This window comes from Capricornis sumatraensis, chromosome 22 (assembly GCF_032405125.1).
Source record: "Capricornis sumatraensis isolate serow.1 chromosome 22, serow.2, whole genome shotgun sequence".
NCBI classification, from domain to species: Eukaryota; Metazoa; Chordata; class Mammalia; order Artiodactyla; family Bovidae; genus Capricornis; species Capricornis sumatraensis.
This window is the reverse complement of record NC_091090.1, coordinates 16077489-16091996: the sequence shown is the minus strand read 5'-3', so window position 1 is coordinate 16091996 and position 14508 is coordinate 16077489. Positions and strand designations below refer to the sequence as shown.

Below are 14508 nucleotides of genomic sequence, written 5' to 3'. Positions count from 1 at the left end.
AATTTACACTGCTTTTGTTTACTATGTCTCTCCCCAGCTAGAACGTAAGCTCTACAAGAATAGAGCTCTCTGTTCTATATTCTATATGTCTTACTCCCTCAGTGGCGCTGAGCACACTGCAGGCATTCAATAAACGCCTGTCAGCCAATGACAGGAAGGCCTCTTAGACCTGCCCAGGTGCTTTGCAGCCTTTCCAGTGCTAAGACCCTTTCACACTGAAGAACTCTGAGCCCCCAGAGCATCCTGCTACCTGGGAGGGGCACCCTCTTCTGAATATCCCCTCACCTTTCCTCTTCCCAGCCAGGTACCTGCTGGGGCACCTTTTCCCTGCACAGTCCCACGAGCGGGGTAATGCCCACTCTGATGCTCATCCCCAGTGTAGGCTGAGCTCAGGCCCCTCACCTGAAAGTCCTCCTCATCCAGGATCTCCTTCCTCCACTTGATCAAGAAAGCTGCACACACGTAGAGATGAAAGTGGGAGAACCCTTCTGGTTCAGACTGGGAAGGGGGAAAAAAACCAGAAAGAGTTAGGTTTCCAAGCCCTGATGAGAAGCTGGCTCCAGGCCTCTCAGACCCACCCTTCTGTGGGGGAGGCAAGCAGAGCAGCACCCCCTCCGTGGCTGGGTGCACAGAGGCCCTGCCCTTGAGGACAAGGCAGACAAAGAGGCAGAAAGGAGGTGGGGAGGACTTCCGAGCGGCTGCAGGAGGCAGGGAGCCAGGCGCCTCAGGGACAGCCTGGCGTGTGTGTTTGTTGGGGGGGAGGTCTCCCCATACCTGGTACGTGTCCCACAGGCGGATGGTGCAGCGAAGGGGAAGCTCCCGCATCAGCAGGTTGTTCATCCAACGGAAGGCAAACTGTAGGTATTCCACCTCGTACCTCCTGAAGTGATTATGTACCTGCTCTAAAACAGAAAGGGTCATTGGCCCCCTGAGTGCCACCTAGGGGATCAGACCCTGACTCACATAAACCAAAAAGGTAGTTCCTGTTTCCCTCTTTTTTTTTAATTTGTTTATAAAGCTGTGTTGGATTTTCACTGCGTCACATGGGATCTTTCGTCGTGGCGCTTAGGATTGGTTGCTCTGTAGCATGAGGGATCTTACTTCCCCGACCAGGGACTGAACCCATGTCCCTTGCATTCCAAGGCGGATTCTTAACCACCAGACCACCAGGGAAGTTCCAGTTTCCATTTCTTTTCAGCTCCTCCCCCTGGGGAAGCCCAGCATAGAGGGGCCAAACCTGCACCTGACCGTCCGGGGCTGGATCCCACCACCTCACAGCAGCGCTGCTTGGTTAGCTCAGCCCCGCACGTAGGAGAACTATTTGAACATCCCACAGTGACATTCTGGGGGCCTTTCTTCCTTTGCAGGGCTGCTAGAGCCATCAAGCGGGGCAGACATAAGGCTCACTTGGCTGCTTGACCTTGTTACGCGTCACAGAAGGAGATGCAATGGAAAAGAACTGTGCGGGTCACCTTGGCCATCCTCCCACCAGTGAGGATTCCTCTTCAGCCTCTCTGACAGATGGCAGCCAGCAGGGACTTAAACAGCCGGGGAAAGAGGCTCACCGACTCCACTCAAGGGCAGCCTCTCCCACTGATTAAGTGATTCGCCGGAAAGTGCTTCACCACATTCAACAGACACCAGCTCCCCCGCCAACTCCCACCCCGTGGTGTGGGCGTGGTGTTTTGGAGCAACCCAAACACGCCTGACCCCTGTTCTGTATGGCAGCCCTTCAGATACTGCTTGATAGGATTTTATTTTTTTTTTAATCACTATCCTCCTCAGTTTCCTAATCTATAAATGGGGATACTTATTCAAACCTCAGTTAGTCTGGGGGCGAATAAAATGAGAAAAGTGTCTATAACAGCACTCTCGTGGAAAATACTACAGCTTTTGAAAGAGTAACTATCAATAATGGTTATATCTAGGGAGCAGAATTTAAAGAAGGGGAGGATTTTTACTTTTGGAGTTTTTTGGAATTGTCTAAATTTTTGTAGTGAGTATTACTTCTATAATTCAAACACTAAGACATATACATTTAAAAATACACTATATTCTAACATGCTATGCCTTTTTTTTTAATCAGATATTTTTGATGTTAGAAGAGGAAAAAAAAAGGCCAGACCAGACAGTGGAAACAACTACAGCACAGGCCCTCTGGAAGCCGGCCCGTCAGACAGCTCAGCACTGGCCCCGTCCCAGGAGCCAAGCGAGGGAGGCAGGAGTGCTGGGTGTGGGCTCGGCCTGGCGCTGACGGCTGGGCCAGGCAATGAGGCAGAGAGCTAAAAGCATAATCAAATAAACTCTAGGGACTGAAACCCTAAGTTGTAAAAGGGAGCTGGAGTGAGTGGAACAAATCAGGGAAGGTTTTCAAGGGAAGAAAGTCTGGGAAAGGAGAAAGATATGCAATCTCCATATGGGGGGAAGGGGGAGGGAGGGATGAAGAATGCACTGGTGAAGCAGAAAAATCCATGATGGAAAACCAGTTAATGGGACTTATTAGTTGTGTAGCAACTGATAGAATTAACTGGTGCTGGACATTCCACTGAACAGAAGACCTTGCTGTTAGACTTGTACACGATCTTCATGAAACTTAATTTCAACTTCTCTCCCCGGGCCTTAGTTTCCTCACTAGTCAACAGCAGGGCTTCCAGACTTGCCTCCTGCTCTAACACTCCAGGACCCCACGGTGGGGCCAAAGACTTACTGCAGAGCTCCTGTTCCTCAAAGACACTCTGCTTCGGGAGGCCACGACTCCTGTCCCCCACCCAGACGGGTCCCAGGGAGCTACGGGATGTCCTGCTGGGGCATCAGGCACACCTGAGGACACTGCATGGAGCCCAGAAATCCTAAGTCACATCACAGCGGGAAGGACGAGGTCAGACTAGAGCCTTGATGCTAAAAGCAACAGAGAACACAGGCAGGTTCGGGGCAGAAGCGGGATGTGACCGGAACAGAGCTCTGGAAAGACGGAGGTGTGTGAAAGACGTGTGCAAGAGGGATGAGGACGGAGGAGGAGAGCGCTTCTAGGAGGAAGCTGCAGAAACTCAAGCATGGCTGGACCAGAGCGGTGGCTAGGGCCATGAAGAACAAAAGGGTGAATTTGAGGAGAGATGCTGACGGAGGGCTGGCAGAACCTGGCCGGAAACAAAGGCGAGAAGAGAACGTGACCTAACAGCAGAGTTCTGGCCTCACCTTCCCGGTGAGATGCGGATGGATGTCAGCGTTGCCAGCAGCACCGAGTGAACTGGAAGGGGTCACGGCCAGGACAGGGGCCGAGGAGACGCCCCCCACCCGCCCCGCACCAGCATAATCACACTGTGTGTGATTCACACTTGTGTCAGAATCACACTGCTAGAGAGCTCTTCCTCTGAACCTACCATCGATCCGACTGACAAGCTCTTCCAGCGCCTTGACCTTCTTCTGGATCCCTGGTTGTGCAAAGGTGTAATTATCCTGCAAACGACACAGAACTCAGGCCGAGCAGTGAATGCCACACCATCGGGCCACCCCTCCCCTACGGTCAGTGAAACATGTTTCAAAGCGCAAGCTGTTTCTCCAAAGCTGCTGCCAGTGTTGTGGGGAACAAAGGAGTCTCACAGAACAGCAGAGTGGGGGAAAGGCATGTGCTTTGGAGGCAAACTGCGTGGCTGGGAGCACAGCAGAATGGGGGGACAGGGCCTAATGAGAAAGGCAGAGCAACCTGGAGACTCCCCTAGACCCCAGGGGACACTAGACCATTGCCTTTTTTTTTTTGCTGCACAGCACAACTTGCGGGATTTAGTTCCCCAACTAGGGATCAAACCCATGTCCTCAGGAGTGAAAACACAGAGTCCTAACCACTGGGCTGCCAGGGAAGTCGTCTAGGATCACTGCCTTTTGAAAGCTGTAAAGCTAATGAACGAAGTAAAGATGGATGGCCAAAAGGGGAGGAGCAATGCTGGGGCCGGACTCAGGGGGCTGTCTGATGCGGAAGAGCAACAAGGAACCCAAAGGGAGCCCCAAGCAGGGCATCCCGAAAGGGGAAGAGTCGCTCACCTGGATCCCGTCCAGCAGTTTGCTCATGCACCAAAAGCTATCGGCTTCTATGCTTCGCAGCATGTCCTGAGACAAATTGGTCACGTCAAAGTTCTCCACGTCCTCTTCTACAAAACAAAAGGTGAAGAAAGTCCAGAGGTTTTCTCTAAAAAAATGGGCAGAGAAAGACAGAGTCTAGTATCTTCAATGGGGTCCTTAAGGCCCAGAGGGAGCCAAGCTCATGTGAGGCCAAGGAACAGGGGCCTGCCCACCCCCGTCCCCTTGCCAGGTGGGCAGGCATGTCCCAGGAAGGCGCTCAAGAATCTCGTGACAACACTGCACAGGCCATTTCTCACACCGGGTTGGCTGGGTCCAACACATCTTTCTCTTCCACTGCATTTTTCATTTAGTTTGAGGGGGAAAAAAAAAAAAACTTCAGGCTTCATGTTCAATGAGCTATATCCAGTCCCATGGAGACAGTCTGGAAAAATTCTTTGATTTCAGAAATTCAGTAAACTAACACACTCACTCTTACGGGCAGTGAGAACAGCTGGGATCAGGGAGCCCCTACAGGTCCTTTTAAAGACAGAATCCCCCTATTCTGACCAGGCAGACCCAGAGCCTCATGCCTCAGAAGTCAGGATGAGTTGTGTAATGGAAGATGGCCCAAACCCATGAAAGCTTCCAGGATTTCATGTCAACCAAGCTGGCAGTTATCAAGCTGGGTTCTGCAAAAACCTCCATCCTATAGGATACTCAAGTAAAAAAGGTTCCTTGGACAAACACAGCAGAGAAACGCTGCATTATATATCCTCATCTTGGAGATTCATAAAAGGATTCGAGAAGTTATTAGGAATTCTGCGTTAAGAAAATCTCCTTCATCTGGCTTACTCAGCGTTTCCCCAGTTTCTTTAGCCTTGGCACCTCTTTTAAAGAGTCCTGCCTGTGAGCGTGTCTTGGAAACCCCATACTAAGTTACAAGAATGAGAGGCTGTCCAACTGGTCTGAGACACAAGAAGAGAGAACACAGGAGTCTTCTAAAAGAAGGAATGTGTGATGTTTCCTTCCTGCGGGAGACAAGGTGGACAAGACAGGCCACCTCAACCCACAGGCCCCTGCGTGCCCGTCAGAGGCCACACATGGAGACGTTCGGGCCCTTGCGCTCAGTGTCAAAGGCAGCTTCTCTCCTTGGAGCCCTGTTTGAAAATGGCATGTTCACTGCAGTCCCTGGTGCCGCAGAGACACAGGTATATGACAGAATGTATTCAGAATCCAGACCTTTCCTTTACGAGAATCATCACTCTATCAAGACTTACAACTGGACCTTCTCAGGATGCTGTGGAACAACTCTCCGATTCTCACCCTATGTAACAGTGTTTTCCTAATGGACCTCAAGGGCTGTAAAAACCCTTTTGGGGAGGGCGGGGTGCTTTGTCAGAAAAACTATGAGCCTGGCAACAGTGTAAAAAGTCCACGGTTAATACAAGCAAAGCATCGACAACAGACCCTGGCACACGGTAGGCACGACATAGTTAATTTTAGGTGAGGTTTATTAGGAATTTGTAATGACGTGGGGAAGCATGTCACAGCATTGAGGGAAAGGAGTAAAGTACAAAGTTATTTATGGTCTACTCTCAACTACTGTACATACAATATTTATGTGTTTGTATAAGCACAGAGGAAAAACAAAATATATCACAAGGGTTTACAGTGCTTATTCCCAAGGGAGTAGGGATAAAGAATTTTTATTTTCCTTAAGCCTAACTATTCAAAATTTCTACAGTAAGTATAACTTTAAGTCAAGAAAAAATGCACAATTCTAGCAAAAAGGAGCTACCATGGACCGCATCTGCCTTTTACTACCAAAAAGCGAGCAAGATTTTTTAAAACAACACTAAGCCCGCAGAAATGAAGACTTCAGATAATATATATATAAAGGTCTATTTGAGAAACCACACCAAAAAATCCTTCCACGGATACCATCTTTCTTTTTTTTCTAACTTAACCATTTATGTGTAGTGGGTGTTTTGCCAGAGTGGGAGGTTGCTTAATATGTATACTATTAATATGTTAATATGTATACTATTAATTTAATCAAGTGATACTGGGCTCCAAGACCCAGCTCAGAATCTGCCTTTTTCTTGTTGCTTCAGCTTACGTTTCTAAGTTCCCTCTGTGTGGCTGTTCAGACCTCTAGTTCACTGCCCCACACAGGCCACCACCTCTTTACCTGTCTGTTCCCTGCCAAGGATGGATACCCAGGGGCCTCCAATACGCACTAGCACAGATAATGGCTGGAGGAACCATACGGGAACTGCTGTGGGCCGAAGGACCTAACCCCGGGTGCCAGCAGACCGCTCTCCAGGAGCAGACCCCCAGCGGTGTGCTGGGAACCGCGCGGGCTCTCCCCTCTAGGGGGTGTGGCGGAGCACACTAGCCAGCCTGGGCAGTAGCTTCCCTTCCTCTGTAAGGAAAAAAAATGAAGCCCATAACGAAGGCTCAAGATAAAAGCTCTCCCACTACTTGTACGTGTTTCACAAATGAGGATCCCGAGCTCCACGGTAATCTGAAGGGTCTTGTCCTACCTGGGCATTCCAGAACACTGCAGCAGAAATGTCACTGGGAACGGAAACCACACACAGCAGAGTAACTGGGAGAGAGAGCCAGGCTCCCTGAGTACGATGGGGAGCAGGCTGCCACATGAGCCCTGGTGACCGGCGGCTTTTTTGTCAGACAGAACAGTCAGCGGTCAGGAGCATAGACTCTGAAGGCAGATTGTGCAGCTAAAATCCTGGCCCTGTCACTCACAAGCTCTGTGACTCTGGGCAAATGACTTTGCTTCCTGAGCCTCAGTGCTTCCTCTCTGAAGGTGGTAACATCCTACCACCAGTGGGGCACACTGTAAGGATTAAACAAGTCAATACATGAAAAGTACGAACAGTGCCTGGGATAAAATAAGCATTACGCAAATGTTAAGTATTACTGTTATTAAAGCCTCTGTCTTTTAGATCTCTGCTATTTGCAGCGAAACCTAACCTAATTCCAAACGTACCTTAAAAAGAAAAGACAAATTTCAAAGCTTTCCATTTCCACCTTTGACTCTTAAGGAAGAAAATCGAACAACATGAGGTTCAAGTGGATAAGAATCTGCTCTCAGTAACTGCGCCAGTTCCCAACCTTAGCTGTCCTGGGGAGAAGGGGGTCAGCAGAGGACACTGAATCCTCTCTTGGGGCCTTGCGAATTAGGAGCTGTCCTTTCCCCATGTTCTGCCCTCACGCCCCGCCTGCCTGCTAGCTCTTGGCTTTCACACAGTAGGGGAGCTCACCAGCACTTCAGAGAGTGGGAGGAGGGTTTAGTTCTAGTGTTCTGCCTGCTGGGACGATAAAATTCACACATTCAGTCAAAAACTGTGAGCTAAGTGTACCAGCAAAAAGCAGCAGAGAAAGGGAGGCCCACATGCTCTCGGGAAGGGCTTCATTCAGCATCAACAGTCTGTTCAGAAGGATCATTAAACATCCCACTTGAGAAAATTCAACATATAATTGAAGCTGGAATGGAAAGCCATGCCAGCAATGCCGTCTCAGATGAGGGCAGCCGTCTCTGGTTGTCATTATGGAGCATTCAGCAGCCAGGACTTGGACTGGAGGGAATGAGATTTTTAAGGGATATTTTATGGCTGTTTTAAGAGGCAAAGCATCCAAAAAGAGGAAACCCAACAGCTCTTTATAAAAATCAAATTGCCCACTCTAGGCTTGACAAGAACATGCTGTCAAGCCCAGCATTATTACACGATAAACGTACCTGAGTGGTGGCCCCAGTGAAGTGTTCGTTTTTCTTAGAACTCCAGATCTCGGGCCTAAAACTAGCCTCACCTGTGCCTCAAACACTCCCCAACAGCTTCGGGAAGAACTGGTTTTGCTAAAACTGGAAAGAGTAACTTGTCCACTCAGTGCTCAAGGCATTTCCCAGAAAGCATCTGTGATCGCAGGGCAATTGCTAGATTTTGTGATCTGTTGGGTCAGAATCAACCAGCCTGACCCGCAGACACAAGAAGATTCAAGGCACCAGACTACAGACAGCCCTTCTATTTTCCAAAGCCTCTGGCTTACCTGATTCCTGTCTGTTTAACTGGACTCATGAGAAGAGCTTACATAATATTTTCTGACCACAAAAGTAAGCTGCTTGAGAAAAGGAAAAAAATAAATCTTTTCAGCCATACATCTAAAGAACCTCATAAAATAGGAATTAAATCTTTCATCCAGAAAAACACAGTTTTAAGAAGAGTTCCAAGGAATTCATCCGATCACCTGAATGCAATAATTTTAAAGGGGTTCAAGTGCTATAGAAACTTGTTGGGTATTACTCATTTGGCATTTTTCAGGCAAGTATCTGTGACAAGGCCACCAGAGCCGAGGATGGACAAGGTGGAGGGACCCCTCGGTTAACCCAGCAAAGTCAAACCACTTGACAAAGGACAGTGAGGAGAGGCAAGAGGTTTCTACAGAGCAGAAACCCACAGGAGCGGGAGGGTCTGTTTCATGAGAACCCTGTTCCAGACTGTGAGGAGACACGCTGTTTCCAAGACAGAGAGCAGCAGCTGACCACAGAGCCCTCCCCGAAACAGTGCCGGTCAATCAGGGCAGCGGCTAAAAGGTAAACACGAACGCAGAACCATCTCTGGCCATCCACTGCTCAGCATGGGGCACCTGGCTAAAACGTATTTTAAAAACCAACGCACCACCAAACCAACTCTACTTTCCTGAGGTTCCTGTATTACTTCTACTTTTATTTAATGAACACTAATGGGTGCTGGTTAAATCAGCCTCTTGGTGCCCGGACTGCAGGAACCCAAACTGTATGAGTGTTCGTGTTAGAGGGGCAAGCGAGGGGGCAGGTCCAGCACACACTCTGCCTTCACCTTCTAGGACCCGCCCAAAGACCACACACAGAGCCAGGCAGTGCATCCCCCAACAGGCCCTGGGAAGTCCAGGGTCCCCGGAGCTGGAGGTCAGCTGCCCACAGGTTCCTCATCTAGGCTCAAACATCTTGACTATGTTGGCCGCCTCAATTTCTCCTCTGTCACAGTGCCTCACTTATGCTTCGGTGAGATAAAAGAGACAGCAAGTGAGCATGCACGCGCCACTTGGCTCACCGCCAGGGAGATGGCAAGCCACAGCCTGCCCTTGGAGAGCTTACCTCTACAGGGGAGGAAATCCAGCCCTGGACATCCCACCAAATGCACACACTGCTCTCAACTGCCCGCTGAAAGTACCCTGCTCAACACTCTGACTGGGCGTTTCCACATATGTCTGTTGCTGGAAACAGCCTCAAATATTCCTCAAATTTCTTAGCATGTACGAGGCTGCTTCGTCTATGAAGATGGGGCCAGGAGGCACCTTGAGGAAAGGGGTAAAGTGCCAGACAGGGTGAGGGCTAAAAATTCAGCATCAGCCCCACTCCCCAATTCCCTCCAAACCCAGAGCAGGAGAATGAAAGGTGGAATCTTCTTATTCTAATGACTCAATTTATATAAAGTTTAGAGATAGGCAAAACTAACTGAGGTGTCAGAAGTCAGTAAAACATCCATAGTTACCCTTGTGTGGGTGAGATGGACTATATGCTTTTATTTTCTGTGAATAAACATCTAAAAGTGATAGGCAGGGATTTCTGTCCACTTTGTTTATGGTCGTATCCCCTGTGACTACAGCAGTGCCTGGTACGGTGTAAGAATCAATAAGTAACTGCTGAATAAGTGATGGTGCTCCATCTCTATCCCTTATGAAAAAGAGACAAGAAAGAACTTTTGACTAAATCAGCACAGTATCAAAATGCTGTGATTCACTGCCCTCCAGTGGCCAAGGCCAGCAAAGCTGTACTATTTCCTGAATATCTTAAACCACTATGACATTTTCATTCTCTCATTCATTCAGTGCTAAAGAATTTGCCTGCCAATGCAGGAGACACTAGAGACGCGGGCTTGATCCCTGGGTCGGGAAGATCCCCTGGAGTAGGGAATGGCAACTCGCTCCAGTATTCCTTCCTGGAAATTCCATGGACATGGAAGCCTGGTGGGCTATAGTCCATGGGGCTGCAGTCAGCACTCACTCTTCATCTAGACACATATGGAATTTATGGACACCAAAATGGAAGCACAGGGAATGTTAAGATGTTTCAAATAGTCTCTGGCCTCAAAGGATCATAAAGACCAGTGGCAGATGGTAGGACGGAAACATGCAGTAGTTGGTGTCATCGAGTCCTTCAAAGAAGAAATGCAGAGAGTTATGGAGAGAGTGCCAGTGGGCGGTGCCGGGAGGAGGGAGGGAGGAGGCCTCAGGGCAGGCTTCCAGGAGGGAGGGGAGCCTTAAGGAATGCACATGGATTAGCCCAGGGATAAAGCAGTGGTACAGGACAAGGCTTTAGGTTAAAGACGTCGATTTTGGATTTCCGCCTTTAAGAGGTGAGGAAGAAGTAAGAGAACACAGCGTCTTGGACAACAAGCTACAGAATGTGGGCTTTTTTTGTCTGTGCTGTGTGGCTTGTGGGGATCTTGGTTCCCTGACCAGGGACTGAACCCAGGCCATGGCAGTGAAAACCTAGAATCCTAACCACTAGGCCACCAGGGAACTCCCGAGAATCCGGACATTTTAAACTGAAGGTGATGAGATGCTAGTAAAGGGACTGAAGCAGAGGGGTTTAAATGGTCTGAAAGATGGTTTTGAAGGGGATAAAAACCAGAGATGGGAAAACATACTTGGCCATTTCAGCAATCCAGGAGGCCTGAGCTAGAGGAGTCATAGGAGGAATGGAGAGAGAAAGCGATTCAAGAAATAGTTAGAACATGAAACCATCAGAGCTTTGTAACTGATCGGATATGAAAGAATGAGAAAAAAGAATTACTAATACAAACAAGTCTTAGCATTTGTGGACTTCCCAGGCAGCGCTGGTGGTGAAGACCCTGCCTGCCAATGCAGGAGACACGAGAAATGCGCGCTTGGTCCCTGGGTGGGGAAGATCCCCTGGAGTGGGAAATGGCAACCCACTCCAGTATTCTTGCCTGGAAAATTCCAAGGATTGAGTCTGGCAGGCTACAGTCCATGGGGTTGCAAAGGGTTGGACACGACTGACTCTGCACACACACACTTAGCATTTCTGACTTAAAAGACAGGAAATGTTGGTGACTGAGAGAAAAGAGTGGCTGGGCATAGGGAGAAGAGGAATTAGTCAAACACTGAGTTTGAGGAGCCAAAGGATAGCAAAGACCGTTGTTGTCCATAAATAGCTACTACCACTTCCTCCTCGATGAAAGAACCCTTAAGGGTACTGGTCACCTGGGATACAGACTGTGTTTTCCAGGCTCACTTGCAGATCGGAATCGCCATAAGTCCAAATTCAGATGAGAGATTCAAAACCAAGTGTTACGTACTTGGGAAGTGTCTTTCGATGGAAAGAGTATGTCTTTCTTCCTTTCCCCCTCCATACTGGCTGGGATATAGATGTGATGGCTAGAGAACAAGCAGCTATCTTGGATTGTGAGTGGGAAAACAAACGCTGGGAATGGCAGGACAACAGAGAGAGGCTGAATCCCTGAGATCATGGAGCCTTGGACTGCTCACCTCCTGACTTGTGATGTGCGAGAAATAAACTTCTCTCTCTTGCTTACAGTACTGGTACTTGGGGCTCCCTGTCAAAGTAGCCAAGCTAATCCTAATCGGTCATTTATGACATGTCATTGTTGTTCAGTCACTAAGTCGTGTCTGACTCTTTGTGACCCCATGAACTATATGGCACACCAGGTTTCCCTATTTCCCAGAGTTTGCTCAAACTCATGTCCATTGAATGAGTGATGCCATCCAACTTTCTCATCTTCTGTCGTCCCCTTTCTCTGGCCCTCAACCTTTCCCAGCATCAGGGTCTTTTCCAATGAGATCATTCTTCGCATCAGGTGGCCAAAGTACTGGAGCTTTAGCTTCAGCATCAGTCCTTCCAATAAATATTCAGGACTGATTTCCTTTAGGATGGACTAGTTTGATCTCCTTGCAGTCCAAGGGACTCTCAAGAGTCTCCTCCAACACCACAGTTCAGCCTTCTTTATGGTCCAATACTTAACATCTGTACATAACTCCTAGAAAAATCATAGCTTTGATTAACCATAGCTTTGAGCTCTGTAGGCAAAGAGATGTCTCTACTTTTTAATACGCTGTTCAGGTTTGTCATAGCTTTTCTTCTAAGGAGCAAGGATCTTTCCATTTTGTGGCTGCAGTCACCATCCACAGTGATTTTGGAGCCCAAGAAAATAAAATCTGTTACTTTTTCCACTTTATCTCCATCTATTTCTCATGAAGTGATGGGATTGGATGCCATGATCTTAGTTTTTTAATGTTGAATTTCAAGCCAGTTATTTTCACTCTCCTATTCCGCCCTCATCAAGAGGCTCTTTAGTTCCTCTTTGCTTTCTGCCATTAGGGTGGTATCATCTGCACATCTGAGGTTACTGATCTCTCTCCCAGTAATCTTGATTCTAGGTTGTGAGTCTTCCAGCCCAGCATTTTGCATGATATATTCTGCACAGAAGTTAAATAAGCAGGGTGATAATATATAGCCTAGTTGTACTCCTTTCCCAATTTTGAACCAGTCTGCCGATCCATGTCTGGTTCTAACTGCTGCTTCTTGACCTGAATACAAGTTTCTCAGGAGACAGGTAAGGTGGTCTGGTATTTCCATCTCTTTAAGATTTCCACATTTTTTTGTGATCCACATAGTCAAAGGGTTTAGTATAGGCAATGAAGCAAATGTTTATTTGGAATCCCCTTGCTTTTTCTATGTTCCAATAGATGCTGGCAATGTGATCTCTGGTTCCTCTGCGTTTTCTAAATCCAGCTTGTACATCTGGAAGTCCTCAGTTCACGTACTGTTGAAGACTGGCTTGAAGGGTTTCGAGTGTTACCTGTGACATATCTGAGCATAAATGTCATGCAGGGAACATGAGTCAGAGATTTTAAGACTTCCCTTCTGGGACTTCAATTGCTACTGCGCTTCTTAGTAAAACCTGAAATGAAAATCCTGCTGTACTACTTCATGCAGAGGAGAAGGGGGAGAGTTATTTGTTAGTGTTCCATTTTGCAATGAAAGAAATCACCAGGCATCGCTCTTCTTTTGAAAACAGGACATGCCATGGGTCCCTCTCTTCCAGACAACTCCTCATTCACATCACGTACACAGTTGCTGTTATGCAGCTTATTATCAATTACATTATGTTCTGAATTAGATCAATAGTGCCATCTAAGTCCGAAAGGGTTTTGGAGAGTCTGGAGGTATTTCACTGTCTCAGGGGTCACAGTCAGGAGACTGTATTTCCCCAAGGGTGACCCTCCAGCACTGTCACTGCTGGACCAAGACACAGCTGGCTTATCCACAGAGGACCCACTTCAATGTGAGCTGCGGGTTTCAGCGAAAAAAAAAAAAAAAAGGCAGGAACTGAGTTAGGTACAGAGTACCAAGTTAGATACAGAAAAATTCTCTCAACAGTGGGGAGTCACCGGATCTCCCCATTTTCCGAGATTTTACAACAAACAGGACACGAGGCATGAAGCAAGCTCAGGTGCTACTTTATAAAAGTGATGGAGAATAGGGCCTTCCCTTGTGGTCCAGTGGTTAAAAATCTGCCTTTCAGCGCAGGGGATGAGGGTGATCCCTGGTCAGGGAACTAAGATTCCACGTGTCACGGGCAACTAAGCCCGCGCGCCTCAATTATGGAGCCTGTGTGCTCTAGAGCCCGATGCAGCAAAAAATAAATAAATACATATTTTTTAAAAATGGTTTTTTTTAAGTAATAGAGAACAGATAGTGGAGGAGATGGGAGAGAGGCCAAACAAGGTCCTGTGGGTCCCACGGCTCTACTAGGGCGCATCCTCCGCGCTATGGCTCAGGGAGATGAGGCGGTGGGCGACACTGCCTGGGGACACCTGCCTGGCCTGTTCCCTGGGTGAAGGATCTGGAGGCCTCCCGTAGTAGGGACAGTCCTAACAAAACTCCTCTCACAGCAGCAGCCTTCCTAGGATACGGCACTCTTAGAGAAAGGGAGAAAAGCAGCATTACTACTCAGACAGGAGAACTGTTCTTGGAGGCCACAAACAATGTTGAGTCTGTGTTCAGGAAAGGCCTTGAGGCTGGAGAGAAGTCTGTATGCCTTGTTTCTTTGAAGCTTAATTTATATCCAGCAACTGATGAACCGATAAATAAAATGTGGTATGTTCATACAATGGGATACTTATTTGACCATAAATAAGGAGTGAAGCACTGACACGGCTACAACCTGGATGAATCTCAAGAGCAAGCTAAATGAGAGAAACTAGACATAAAAGATCACATATCATAGGATTCCATTTGTATGAAATGTCCAGAAAAGGCAAATCCATAGAGACAGAAAGTTAAGAGCGGGTAGGAGAAGAGGGTGGAGAAGGCAATGGGAACCCCACTCCAGTACTCTTGCC

At 47.9% G+C, this 14508-nt stretch overlaps 1 protein-coding gene across 1 annotated transcript in view; it reads right to left on the bottom strand.

The window, feature by feature from the left end:
- TBC1D22B (TBC1 domain family member 22B) overlaps positions 1-14508 on the bottom strand; it is a 66580-nt gene that overhangs the window by 12708 nt on the left and 39364 nt on the right. The window contains exons 9-12 of the mRNA XM_068960494.1: positions 4039-4145; positions 3381-3456; positions 775-902; positions 403-498 (exon numbers count right to left, since the gene is read on the bottom strand). Of these exons, the coding sequence (XP_068816595.1) occupies positions 403-498; positions 775-902; positions 3381-3456; positions 4039-4145 (407 nt within the window). The remainder of the gene's footprint in view (positions 1-402; positions 499-774; positions 903-3380; positions 3457-4038; positions 4146-14508) is intronic.